Below are 13,219 nucleotides of genomic sequence, written 5' to 3' on the forward strand. Positions count from 1 at the left end.
TATCCAGTACATCACCTTTTTATAGCTTTTGGTTTCGTCTACAGTACATTTCTGCTGTTATGGTTTGCTGTTCCCGTCAACATAGGACCGAGACTTCATTAAATTATTTCATCATCCCATGCTTAGGGGGGATTTTAGTCTTTATGCAATGGTTTGAAATATGTTGACTTCCCATGTATTGGAGGGCTGTGTGTTCTAGAGGTATGATTTAGCTGTGCCATTTTTATGTGCCAGGGAAGTATTACCAGTTACGTATGTTACTTTAGGAGTTTCAGTGAAAGAAGGCTTACCATACTATCCATTTAAACTGGAACGCTTATGTATTACACAGGTTCTGTGGCTTATTAAAACCAGGTGAAATGCAGACTTGAAGTCAGCCAGCCACAGAACCTGTGTAATTCATTAGTGTCCTGGTTTAAAGGGATAGTATGGTAAGCCTAAGTAAAACAAGCCATTTGAACATAGGTTATCAAACTCTGTCTTCAGTACCCCAACAGTACGTTTTACAGGTCTCACAGAATCACAAGTGAAATAATAAGCTCCACCTGTGCTGTGAATCTTATAAAATGTGTCCGTGAGTGCTAGGTGACCTGGAAAATGAGAACTGTTTGAGGTCCTGAGGACAAAGTTTGAGAACCACTGCATTAGAACAATGATTTTTATAATACCGCTTTCAGACTGCAAACCTGGGTCGGACCTGGCTTTTGAACCCGGATTCGAGCAGGCTCCAACCCTTTTACATTGCAGTTTCGACTTGGATTATTCCCGGGTTGGTGCCTTTCACACTGAACCCGGGTCACCCATGTTAAACACTGTGATGTGATTTAAAATGGACTTTTCTGTCTCGCATTGATGAGGTTTCAAAGGAAATAAAAAGAGGGGCAGAATGTTATGCCCCTGGGGACTGCTCTGAGTAGACGCAAAAACAGACAATCGGCACCTTTTTCTGAGACCTGGGTTGAATATCCCGGGTCAGAAGCTTTCACGCTGCACAACGAGCTTTGTCCGACACGTGTTTAACCCAGATTGCAATTCCGGGTTGCTCAACCTGGGATATTCACTTGCTTTCACACTGCTCCTTGTTGATGTGGCAATAACCCCAGTTATACCCTTTTCAGGCCGCCACCTATGAACACGGGTTATGGGCACATGAGCGCACATAACCCGTGTTCAGGTGCGGTCTGAAAGGTGTAAGGGTTGAAATACCGGGTTGAGTGAACACGTCTTCAACCCGGCTCACTGTGCGGTGTGAATGGAAGCCGGGTCGATACGACTCGTTTCCCGTTCACTCTCTGTGCAATGGCAATATGCCCAGTTGCAGTCAGCGGTATCGGGGCGCCTGAGGCTGGTCGTACACTGGGAGCTCCCGTATGTGACCCGCCTCAGACGGTCTGAGGGCATTATTGATGCGATGTGAAAGCGGTATAAGTTAAATCAGGTACGCAAACAGAGTACTCAAGGCAATCTAACAGTCCAGGTTCTAAGTGTATCCATGCTTGCGCACAGGTGGCTTAATTAGTACCTCCGTAAATTGGATTTAACCATGTGTGCTCATTCATGGATATCCTTGATCCTGGACTGTTAAGGAGCTTTGAGTACAGAGTTTGAGAACCACTAAGTTACTTTCTTAAAAGAAGATAATTGATTACGTTTGTGTTTCCAAGTTGAACCTTGATTAATTTACTTTTCTCATACGTCCTAGAGGATGTTGGGGACGACATCAAGACCATGGGGATAGACTGGATCCGCAGGAGACATGGGCACTCTAAAGACTTTTCATTGGGTGTGAACTGGCTCCTCCCTCTATGCCCCTCCTCCAGACCTCAGTTTTAGAAATGTGCCCAGGTCGACTGGATGCACTCTAAGGAGCTCTACTGAGTTTCTCTGAAAAGACTCATGTTAGGTTTTTTATTTTCAGGGAGATCTGCTGGCATCAGACTCGCTGCTTCGTGGGACTGAGGGGACAGAAGTAGGAACCAACTTCCTAAAGAGTTTCATGGCTCTGCTTCTGGCTGACAGGACACCATTAGCTCCTGAAGGGAACTGAACGCTAGCCGTGCCTAGATGCTCACTCCCACAGCACGCCGTCACCCCCCTCACAGAGCCAGAAGTCAGAAGACAGGTGAGTGTTAGAAGACAGATCTTCAATCAAGAAAGTGACGGCTAAAGGTACCGCGCGGCTGGCGGGAGCGAAGCGTGCCATGTTGCCCACACATACACAGGCACTGCAGGACGGCGGGGGGGGAGGCGCGCCCTGGGCAGCATGAAACCTATGGATACTGGCATAAGTAAGGGGTTTAAGTTGCTGAGGCACAGTCCTACCCCCACCAGTATAAAAAATTACCTCATAAAAGCTGAGGAGAAACACACCATTGAAGAGTGGAGCTTCCTCAGTCAGCCAGCACACTGCTCAGCTCCATTTTCTCTCTCTCCTCAGGCTGCAGAGACAAGGCTGGTCCTCCTCCACTACTGAACAAGTATCAGGGTGCAAAACGGGGGGCCACAGTGAATTTGGTGCTATATAATTGTGTGATTAACATTATAAAAGCGCTGAATGTCAGTGGGCATTTTGTGTTCACAGACATTGTGTTACTGGCGCTGGGTTGTGAACTGGCAAATCCCATCTGTGTCCCTCTGACAGATTTTACTGTGGGTCTGTCCCCCTATAAGTCCCGGAGTGTCTGTGGTGTGGTTCTGTACGTGTGTGACATGTCTGTGGCAGGGAACTCTGTGGAGACATGTTAGGGACACACAGGTGTAATATGACACCAAGAGCCTGACTGGGTGAAAAGTTACATGATGGTGTGAATCATATCGGTAAGAGGTTGGATTGAATCTCATACAGAAAATGAAAATAATCTGTTGAAGATGTGATTTTTAATAGTTCTGCCTTTCATCCACAGGGACCTTTCTGGGTCACATACAAATTTGCACAAGTAGTACAAACTGATACCGACACGGACTCTGATTCCTGTGTCGACACTAGTGATTCCAGGGGAATAGGTCCTAAGTTAGCAAAAAAGCATTCAAAACATGTTTTAGCTATAAAGGAGGTGTTAGAAGTTACGAAGCCCCCTCTTTTACCACAAGGAGAGGGTTTACTTTAGTAAAGAAGTAATGTAATTTTCCCTCCACCTCAGGTCTGATTTAACCTGAAAAGAAATTTCAGATTCCCAAAAGGAATTCAGGCAACTTACCTTTTTCCAAAAAAGGTGGGAGTCACTCCGTATTTTAGACAGGGCCCTGTCATAAAAGAGAAAATGTGTTTCTCCCTGCGCCTGGAATAGCTTCACTTAAGGAGCCGACAGACCGCAAGTGAGTGAGGTAATATATTGATGTGGCCAATGGGACACTACTCAGGCCTACCATTGTCTGTGAGTGGGTGAGTAGTGCTATTGAAAAGTGGTCAGAAAACTTGTCATTAGACATTGACACATTAGATGGAGACGAGATACTCCTAACATTAGGTCATATCAAAAACGCTGCTGCGTACGTACTAGAATCCATTAAATATATTGGTTTCTTGGGATCAAGAACCGCTACCATGGCAGTATCGGCTCGGAGGGCGTTGTGGATTTGCCAGTGGAATGCTGATGTAGATTCCAAAATAAAATATGGAGGCTCTCCCGTATAAAGGTGAGGCCTTGTTTGGTGATGGGCTGGATGCGTTAGTCTCGGCGGCTACCGCAGGTAAGTCGACATTCTAGCCTTATGCTCCTACACCGGCGAAAAATACACATTACTCTCACATACAGTCCTTTCGGCCCAACAAATACAAAAAGGCCAAAGGACTCCCCTTTTTTTGCAGGTAGGGGAAAAGGAAATAAATCCTCAGCGTCTCCCGGATCGCAGCAGCAGAAGTCCACCCCTGCTTCTGCCAAATCTGCAGCATAACGCTGGGGCTCCCTTGCGGCATTCAGCTCGGGTGGGAGCACGTCTGAAACTTTTATCAGCCAAATCTGGATTCAATCTGGCCTGGACCAATGGGTCTTACAAATAGTGTCCCTTGGGTACAAACTAGAGTTTCAAGACGTCTCCCCCCCCCCATGCCGATTTTTCAAATCGACCTTGCCAGCTTCTCTTCCGGGATCAGGTCATTGTCCTGTTACCCTTGGCACAGTAAGGAGAAGATTTTTTTATTCAAGCCTCTTCGTAGTTCCGGCTCGGTCAGACCGTTTTAAACCTGAGAATCTGAATCTCTACCTGAAAATGTTCAAGTTCAAGATGGAATCCCTGAGGGTAGTGATTTCCAGTCTGGAAGAGGGGGACTTCGTGGTGTCATTAGACATAAAAGATGCTTACTTGCATGTTCCCATCTATCCTCCTCACTAAGCTTATCTGAGATTCGCAGTACAGGATTGCCATTACCAGTTTCAGACGTTGCCGTTCGGACTCTCCACGGCACAGAGGGTATTCACCAAGGTGATGGCGGAGATGATGGTCCCCCTTCGTTAAAAAGTAGTCAATATAATTCCTTATCTGGACGATCTCCTGATAAAAGCGAAATCCAGGGAACAGTTGGTGCAGAACATCGCACTCTCCCTGTCAATACTCCAACAACACGGTTGGATCATGAATTTTCCAAAGTCGCAGTTGGAACCGACGACAAGATTGTCCTTTTTAGGGATGATTCTGGACACAGGAGTACGGAGAGTATTTCTTCCAGTGGAAAAGGCTCTGGAAATCCAGAAAATGGTCAAACAAATATTGAAACCAACAAGTGTGTTGATCCATCAATGCATTCGGTTGTTGGGGAAAATGGTAGCGGCCTACAAGGCCATACAGTTTGGCTGATTTCATGCCAGAGTATTCCAGTGGGACCTGTTGGACAAGTGGTCCGGATGCCACCTACACATACACCGGAAAATAATCCTGTCCCCCAAAGCCAGGATTTCGCTCCTGTGGTGGCTGCACTGTTCTCACCTACTAGAGGGACGCAGGTTTGGGATTCACGATTGGGTCCTAATAACCACGGATGCAAGTCTCCGAAGCTGGAGAGCAGTCACACAGGTGGAAAGCTTCCAAGGAAAATGGTCAAGTCAGGAAGCCTGCCTTCACATAAACGTTCTGGAATTGAGAGCCATTTACAACGGCCTTCTACAAGCGGTACATCTTCTTCTTCAAGATCCCGTGCAGATCCAGTCGGACAATGTAACAGCAGTCGCGTACATAAACGGGCAAGGTGGAACGAAAAGCAGAGCGGCAATGGCAGAGGTGACAAGGATTCTCCTCTGGGCAGAAAGACATGTTAGAGCTCTGTCAGCAATTTTCATTCCGGGAGTGGACAACTGGGAAGTAGACTTCCTCAGTAGACACGATCTCCATACAGGAGAGTGGGGCCTCCACCAAGAAGTCTTCGCAGAGGTGACAAGTCTTTGGGGAGTTCCTCAAGTAGACATGATGGCATCTCGTCAAAACAAGAAGCTTCAGAGATATTGTTCCAGGTTGAGAGACCCTCAAGCAGTGGCAGTGGATACACTGGTGACCCAGTGGATGTTTCGGTCGGTATATGTTTTCCCTCCACTTCCACTGATTCCAAAAGTTCTCAAAATAATAATAAGAACAAGAGTTTGAGCGATCTTCATTGCCCTAAACTGGCCAAGGAGGGCTTGGTATCCAGATCTTCAGGAGTTGCTCATAGAAGATCCTCGGCCTCTTCCTCCTCGAGAGGACCTATTGCAGCAGGGGCCGTGTGTGTATCAAGACTTACCGCTGCTACGTTTGACGGCATGGCTATTGGGCGTCGGATCCTAGCACGAAAGGGTATTCCCAAGAAAGTCATCCCCACTCTTATTCAGGCCAGGAAAGGAGTAACGTCTAAACATTACCACCGTATTTGGAGAAAATATGTGTCTTGGTGTGAATCCAAGAAGGCTCCTACGGAAGAGTTTGAGTTGGGACGTTTTCTCCATTTTCTGCAGGCTGGTGTGGATGCGGGCCTTAGATTGGGGTCAATCAAGGTCCAGATTTTGGGCTTATAAGTTTTCTTTCAAAAACAATTGGCCTCCTTTCCAGAAGTTCAGGCGTTTGTGAAAGGGGTTCTGCACATCCAGCCTCCATTTGTGCCTCCAGTGGCACCATGGGACCTTAATGTGGTGCTGCAGTTCCTTCAGTCGGGTTGGTTTGAGCATCTACAAGAAATAGAGTTGAAGTTTCTCACTTGGAAAGTGGTGATGCTTTTGGCGTTGGCATCCGCAAAGCGGGTGTCTGAATTGGGGGCCTTGTCCCACAAGAGCCCCTTACCTGATCTTTCATGAAGATAGGGCAGAGTTGAGAACTCGTCAACATTTTCTTCCAAAGGTGGTTTCCTCTTTCCACATAAACCAACCTATTGTGGTGCAAGTTGCTACTGACACGTTCGCTGAGTCAAAGTCTCTAGATGTGGTTAGAACTTTGAAGATTTGTCGCTAGAGCAGCTCGAATACGGAAAACAGAGGTTTTGTTTGTCCTGTATGCTCCCAACAAGATTGGGTGTCCTGCTTCCAAGCAGACTATTGCGCGCTGGATCAGAGGTACGATTCAGCAAGCTCATTCTACGGCTGGATTGCAGTTACCGATGTCGGTGAGGGCCCATTCTACTAGGAAGGTGGGCTCCTCCTGGGCGGCTCCCCGGGGGGTCTCGGCATTACAACTTTGCCGAGCAGCTACTTGGTCACGGTCAAACACATTTGCAAAATTCTACAAGTTTGACACCTTGGCCGATGAGGACCTCAAGTTTGGTCAATTGGTGCTGCAGGGTCATCCGCACTCTCCCGCCCGTACTGGAGCTTTGGTATAGACCCCATGGTCTTGATGTCGTCCCCAGCATCCTCTAGGACGTATGAGAAAATAGGATTTTGATAACCTACCGGTAAATCCTTTACTCCTAGTCCGTAGAGGATGCTGGGCGCCCGTCCCAGTGCGTACTTTACCTGCAGTTTAGTTATTACAGTTACACAAGTTGTGTTATCTTGGTTTCAGCATGTTGCTGCAATTAGTTCATGCCTGTTGGCGTGTGTTATGTTGAATGCCATGTGTGAGGCATGGTTGAGGTGTGAGTTGGTAGATATCTCACCACTAGTTAAGTAATTCCTTTCCTCGAAATGTCAGTCTCCCTGGGCACAGTTCCTACAACTGAGGTCTGGAGGAGGGGGCATAGAGGGAGGAGCCAGTTCACACCCAATGAAAAGTCTTTAGAGTGCCCATGTCTCCTGCGGATCCCGTCTATACCCCATGGTCTTGATGTCGTCCCCAGCATCCTCTACGGACTAGGAGAAAAGGATTTACCGGTAGGTTATCAAAATCCTATTTTTTTATTTTTTTTTATTTTTTTGTTCTTCCCTAAATAATGGCTATTTGATGCGCTTGCAACTAAAATAAATTATGCCTAATTGTCTTTTATTTGTGTTAACTTTGACTTATGCTTCTTTAGCAGTTGCAGCAACAACAGCAGCAGCAACTGAGATTAGCACACATTCAACAAATGCAGCAGCAGCAGCAACAACAACAACAGCAACAACAACAGCAGCAAGTTCAGCAGGTCATGCAGCAGCAGCCCATGCAGCAGCAACAAATGCAACAGCAGCAGCCACAGCAAGTGATGCAGCTTCAGATGCAGCAACAGCAGCAAGCAGCACAGGGTCAACAGCAGCTCCTTTCCGGTCAGCAGGCACAGTCCCTAGTGTCACAAGGACAGACACTCTCAGGGCAAATCCCATCCCAGGTTATGTCTGTAACGCTCACACCGCAGCAGCAACAACAGCTGAAGATGCTCCAGGTATTTTACTTTACATAAAGTCCATATTTTCACTAGCTAACTTCATTAGCAGTGGTATTGTGCGTGTGTGTGGGGTTGTGGTGCTTTTTTTTTTTTTTGTGGGTTTTGTTTGTTTGTTTTTTAAATTCATTTAAATAACCATTATTTGTTATCTTGTAACTTCTGTTTACGTCAGCAGCAGGTCCAGCGAGCTCAGCAGCAAGCACAGCAGGCTCAGCAACAAGCGCAGGCGCAGCAGGCTCAACAGCAAGCGCAAGCTCAACAGCAGGCCCAGCAGCAAGCCCAACAACATGCACAGCAAGCAGCTCAACAAGCAGCTCAACAAGTGCAACAGCAGCAGCAGCAGGCAGCTCAGCAACAAGCAGCTCAGCAGCAGGCGGCTCAGGCTCACATGGCAGCTGCAGGAAACCAGGTAAGTGTTTGTTTGAAGCGACTAAAGTGCTCTCTGCATGCATGGAATTAATTTCTAACGGCAAGTTAAGCCACTTAAAGCAGCAGTGCAGGTTTCTTTTGTAAATTCAAATGTCCCTAAATTTTCATTACTAGTTATTCATGCATTTTCTATAAACTGCATACTTTTTATCTAGACCAAAAACATTATTTTTAGCATACTTGCTAGATTGCTTTCATTTTGTATGGCTTGTAACTTGCACTGCTCCTTTAATTCAGTTTTTTTTCTATGTTGGGTGCAATAATAATGGCTGCTGGTTTTAGAGGAGGCCTACTCCTGTGGTGGTCACTGTGGCTAAAACCCAGATCTCTCTGATTAACTGTGCTGTGGACTAATAAATCCTAATGATTTGTGTTACATTCACTGAACAAGAATATGTGATAGACGGTGAGTACTTTCAATAGGCTGATGTTTGCAATTGAACAGGGTGCATCTTTAGACCAGATTAGTGTTTAATGTATTGGTGGCTACAGGACCTGCGTGTTTTTGGAAAAGTGTCTTTTAGCTAGAACAGAGTAAATTAAACCTGATCTTCTCCACTGGGATAGCTCTGTCCACCCCCTCCAGGTTTAATGCTGCATTTTATTCATTGCATCTGTGAAACCTCTTCATCCTTTTGCTGCAGACAGTCTAGAGAACAACTGTTGTGATGTGATTACTTTGCAATTACTTCAAGGTTCAGCTCACACGTTTCCAGATTTAGAGGATTTGTGCAGAGGTTTCCATGAAGCGTCTCCTTGCACGGCACAGACTTCGATGCTTTTTTCCCATTTTGTGTTTGTTGTTCTGTCTCCCTACTATAGATGGCTTTTGTCTTTCTGAAATGTTTCCAAATGGAAACTAGGTTTCCCCACACATTGCTACACCCATGTTCTGCTGAATTTATTCTGATTTACCCTACCAGGATGCCACAGCGCTCATTGGCAGATATGCAGTGACTCGCGCTTTCTTTTTTTCAAATGCGAGACTTGAGATTTGCATGGGACATTAATTGAAGAGCTGCGACCCAGTCATGCAATGTCTTTTGGGCTGTGGTAATGTCCAGTCACTGTTCCTCCCTCCTGGGAGCTATATAGAACAGCTGTTAGCCCACAAATCACAATAGCTGGGTCTGCTGACAAAGAAAAGGGAAGAAGGAGCAAGTTAACCCATACAATGCTTTTCAGATGCATGAGAGTAAGTGCTCTAGATAGACATTTTAGAAACCAATCGGTACTATTCCTATGGATGTAACTGCTTGTGTAGCAGCAATCTGGCCTAATGCTGAGTGGGATCTAGTGTCCCCCAGCGGATGAAGGAGAAAATTTGTGTTTTTACACCCAGGTGCTGATACTTAAACATTGCAAGATGTGTGTGCTGGTCTACACTGGGCTTATTCCATGCATAGGTCAATTACTTAAGCCTATGCTTTGAAAGATTTGACTACAAAATATTTATTTGTGGCTAGCTAATGCTGGCAATCATCAGAGTGTATTTGCATCTGCAGTTAATACGAATTTCTCTAACGTCCTAGTGGATGCTGGGGACTCCGTAAGGGTCATGGGGAATAGACGGGCTCCGCAGGAGACATGGGCACTTTAAGAAAGAATTTGGATTCTGGTGTGCTCTGGCTCCTCCCTCTATGTCCCTCCTCCAGACCTCCGTTTTGAATCTGTGCCCGGACGAGCTGGGTGCTGTTTAGTGAGCTCTCCTGAGCTTGCTATAAGAAAGTATTTTGTTAGGTTTTTTTATTTTCAGGGAGCTCTGCTGGCAACAGACTCCCTGCATCGTGGGACTGAGGGGAGAGAAGCAGCCCTACTCTCTGAAGATAGGTCCTGCTTCTAAGGCTACTGGACACCATTAGCTCCAGAGGGATCGTACACAGGATCTCACCCTTTGTCGTCCGATCCCGGAGCCGCGCCGCCGTTCCCCTCGCAGAGCCGGAAGACAGAAGCCGGGTGAAAGAAGCAAGAAGACTTCGAAATCGGCGGCAGAAGACTCCAGTCTTCACTGAGGTAGCGCACAGCACTGCAGCTGTGCGCCATTGCTCCCACATTACACCCACATACTCCGGTCACTGTAGGGTGCAGGGAGGGGGCGCTGGGCGCCCTGGGCAGCAATTAGGACCTCTTGGCAAAAGTTGGACACATATACAGTTGGGCACTGTATATATGTATGAGCCCCCGCCATAATATAGTACAAAATCGCGGGACAGAAGCCCGCCGCTGAGGGGGCGGGGCTTTTTCCTCAGCACTCACCAGCGCCATTTTTTCTCCACAGCTCCGCTGAGAGGAAGCTCCCCAGGCTCTCCCCTGCAGATTCACGGTAGAAGAGGGTAAAAAAAGAGGGGGGGCACATAAATTAGGCGCAAAAACATAATATACAGCAGCTACTGGGTTAACACTAAGTTACTGTGTGATTCCTGGGACATATAGCGCTGGGGTGTGTGCTGGCATACTCTCTCTCTGTCTCTCCAAAGGGCCTTGTGGGGAGACTGTCTTCAAAAAGAGCATCCCCTGTGTGTGTTGTGTGTCGGTACGCTTGTGTCGACATGTTTGACGAGGAAGACTGTGGAAGCAGAGCGGGAGCAAATGAATGTGGTGTCTCCGCCGACGGCGCCGACACCTGATTGGATGGATATGTGGAAGGTTTTAAATGATAATGTTAATTCCTTGCATAAAAGGTTGGATAAAGCTGAAACCTTAGGACAGTCGGGGTCTCAGCCCATGCCTGATCCTATGTCGCAGAGGCCGTCAGGGTCTCAAAAGCGCCCACTATCCCAAATTGTTGACACAGATACCGACATGGATTCTGACTCCAGTGTCGATTACGATGATGCAAAGTTACAGCCTAAATTTGCTAAATCCATCCGTTATATGATTATAGCAATTAAGGATGTGTTGCACATCACAGAGGAAACCCCAGTCCCTGACAAGAGGGTTCATATGTAGGGGAAAAAAGGCAGGTGGTGACCTTTCCCCCTTCACACGAGCTAAATGAGTTATGTGAAAAGGCTTGGGAATCTCCAGATAAAAAACTGCAGATTTCCAAACGGATGCTTATGGCGTATCCTTTCCCGCCAACGGACAGGTTACGCTGGGAATCCTCCCCTAGGGTGGACAAAGCTTTAACACGCTTATCCAAGAGGGTAGCCCTGCCGTCACAGGATACGGCCACCCTAAAAGATGCTGCGGATAGAAAACGAGGGTACCCTGAAGTCCATTTATGCACATTCAGGTACCTTACTAAGGCCGGCAATTGCGTCGGCCTGGGTGTGTAGTGCTGTAGCAGCATGGACGGATACCTTATCTGAGGAACTGGATACCTTAGACAAGGATACTATATTAATGAACCTGGGGCATATAAAAGACGCTGTCCTATATATGAGAAATGCTCAAAGAGACATTAGCCTACTGGGCTCTAGAATAAATGCAATGTCGATTTCTGCCAGAAGGGTCCTGTGGACTCGGCAATGGACAGGTGATGCCGACTCAAAAAGGCATATGGAGGTTTTACCTTACAAGGGTGAGGAATTGTTTGGGGAGGGTCTCTCGGACCTGGTCTCCACAGCTACTGCTGGAAAGTCATATTTTTTGCCATATGTTTCCTCACAACCTAAGAAAGCACCGTATTACCAAATGCAGTCCTTTCGATCACAAACAGGCAAGAAAGTCCGAGGTGCGTCCTTTCTTGCCAGAGGCAGGGGCAGAGGAAGGAAGCTGCACAATACAGCTAGTTCCCAGGAACAGAAGTCCTCCCCGGCTTCCACTAAATCCACCGCATGACGCTGGGGCTCCACAGGCGGAGCTAGGCACGGTGGGGGCGCGTCTCCGAAATTTCAGCCACAAGTGGGTTCACTCCCAGGTGGATCCCTGTGTGATAGAGATTGTGTCTCAGGGATACAAGCTGGAATTCGAAGAGATGCCCCCTCACCGATACCTCAAATCTGCCCTGCCAGCTTCCCCCTTAGAAAGGGAAATAGCGTTAGCTGCAATTCACAAATTGTATCTTCAACAGGTGGTGGTCAAGGTTCCCCTCCTTCAACAAGGAAAGGGTTATTATTCGACCATGTTTGTGGTACCGAAACCGTACGGTTCGGTCAGACCCATATTGAATTTAAAATCCCTGAACATATACCTGAAAAGGTTCAAGTTCAAGATGGAATCGCTCAGAGCGGTCATCGCAAGCCTGGAAGGGGGGGATTTTATGGTGTCTCTGGACATAAAGGATGCATACCTTCATATACCCATTTATCCACCTCATCAGGCGTACCTCAGATTTGTGGTACAGGATTGTCATTACCAATTTCAGACGTTGCCGTTTGGTCTCTCCACGGCACCGAGAATATTTACCAAGGTAATGGTGGAAATGATGGTGCTCCTGCGGAAGCAAGGGGTCACAATTATCCCATACTTGGACGATCTCCTCATAAAGGCGAGGTCCAGAGAGCAGTTGCTGATCAGCGTAGCACGCTCTCGGGAAGTGTTACAACAGCACGGCTGGATTCTAAATATTCCAAAGTCGCAGTTGATTCCTACGACTCGTCTGCCTTTCCTGGGCATGATTCTGGACACAGACCAGAAGAGGGTTTATCTCCCGATGGAGAAGGCTCAGGAGCTCATGACACTGGTCAGAGACCTATTAAAACCAAAACAGGTGTCTGTGCATCACTGCACGCGAGACCTGGGAAAGATGGTGGCATCATACGAGGCCATTCCCTTCGGCAGGTTCCATGCGAGGACCTTTCAATGGGATCTGTTGGACAAGTGTTCCGGTTCACATCTTCAGATGCATCGGTTGATCACCCTATCCCCCAGGGCCAGGGTGTCTCTCCTGTGGTGGCTGCAGAGTGCTCACCTTCTCGAAGGTCGCAGATTCGGCATTCAGGACTGGGTCCTGGTGACCACGGATGCAAGCCTCCGAGGGTGGGGGGCAGTCACACAGGGAAGAAATTTTCTAAGGGCTGTGGTCAAGTCAGGAGACTTGCCTTCACATCAACATCCTGGAGCTAAGGGCCATATACAACGCCCTAC

At 47.3% G+C, this 13,219-nt stretch overlaps 1 protein-coding gene across 4 annotated transcripts in view; it reads left to right on the forward strand.

Moving 5' to 3' along the window:
- The window catches only part of MED15 (mediator complex subunit 15), a 78,841-nt gene that overhangs the window by 30,455 nt on the left and 35,167 nt on the right, over positions 1–13,219 (forward strand). For 2 of the 4 annotated variants that reach the window (XM_063913017.1, XM_063913019.1), the window contains exons 7-8: positions 7,412–7,756; positions 7,935–8,168. In XM_063913017.1, coding sequence (XP_063769087.1) covers positions 7,412–7,756; positions 7,935–8,168 — 579 coding nt within the window. Of the gene's footprint in view, positions 1–7,411; positions 7,757–7,931; positions 8,169–13,219 lie in introns of all 4 variants that reach the window. The other 2 variants (XM_063913016.1, XM_063913018.1) reach the window with 1 other exon arrangement.

This window comes from Pseudophryne corroboree, chromosome 1 (assembly GCF_028390025.1).
Source record: "Pseudophryne corroboree isolate aPseCor3 chromosome 1, aPseCor3.hap2, whole genome shotgun sequence".
In the NCBI taxonomy this organism is placed as follows: Eukaryota; Metazoa; Chordata; class Amphibia; order Anura; family Myobatrachidae; genus Pseudophryne; species Pseudophryne corroboree.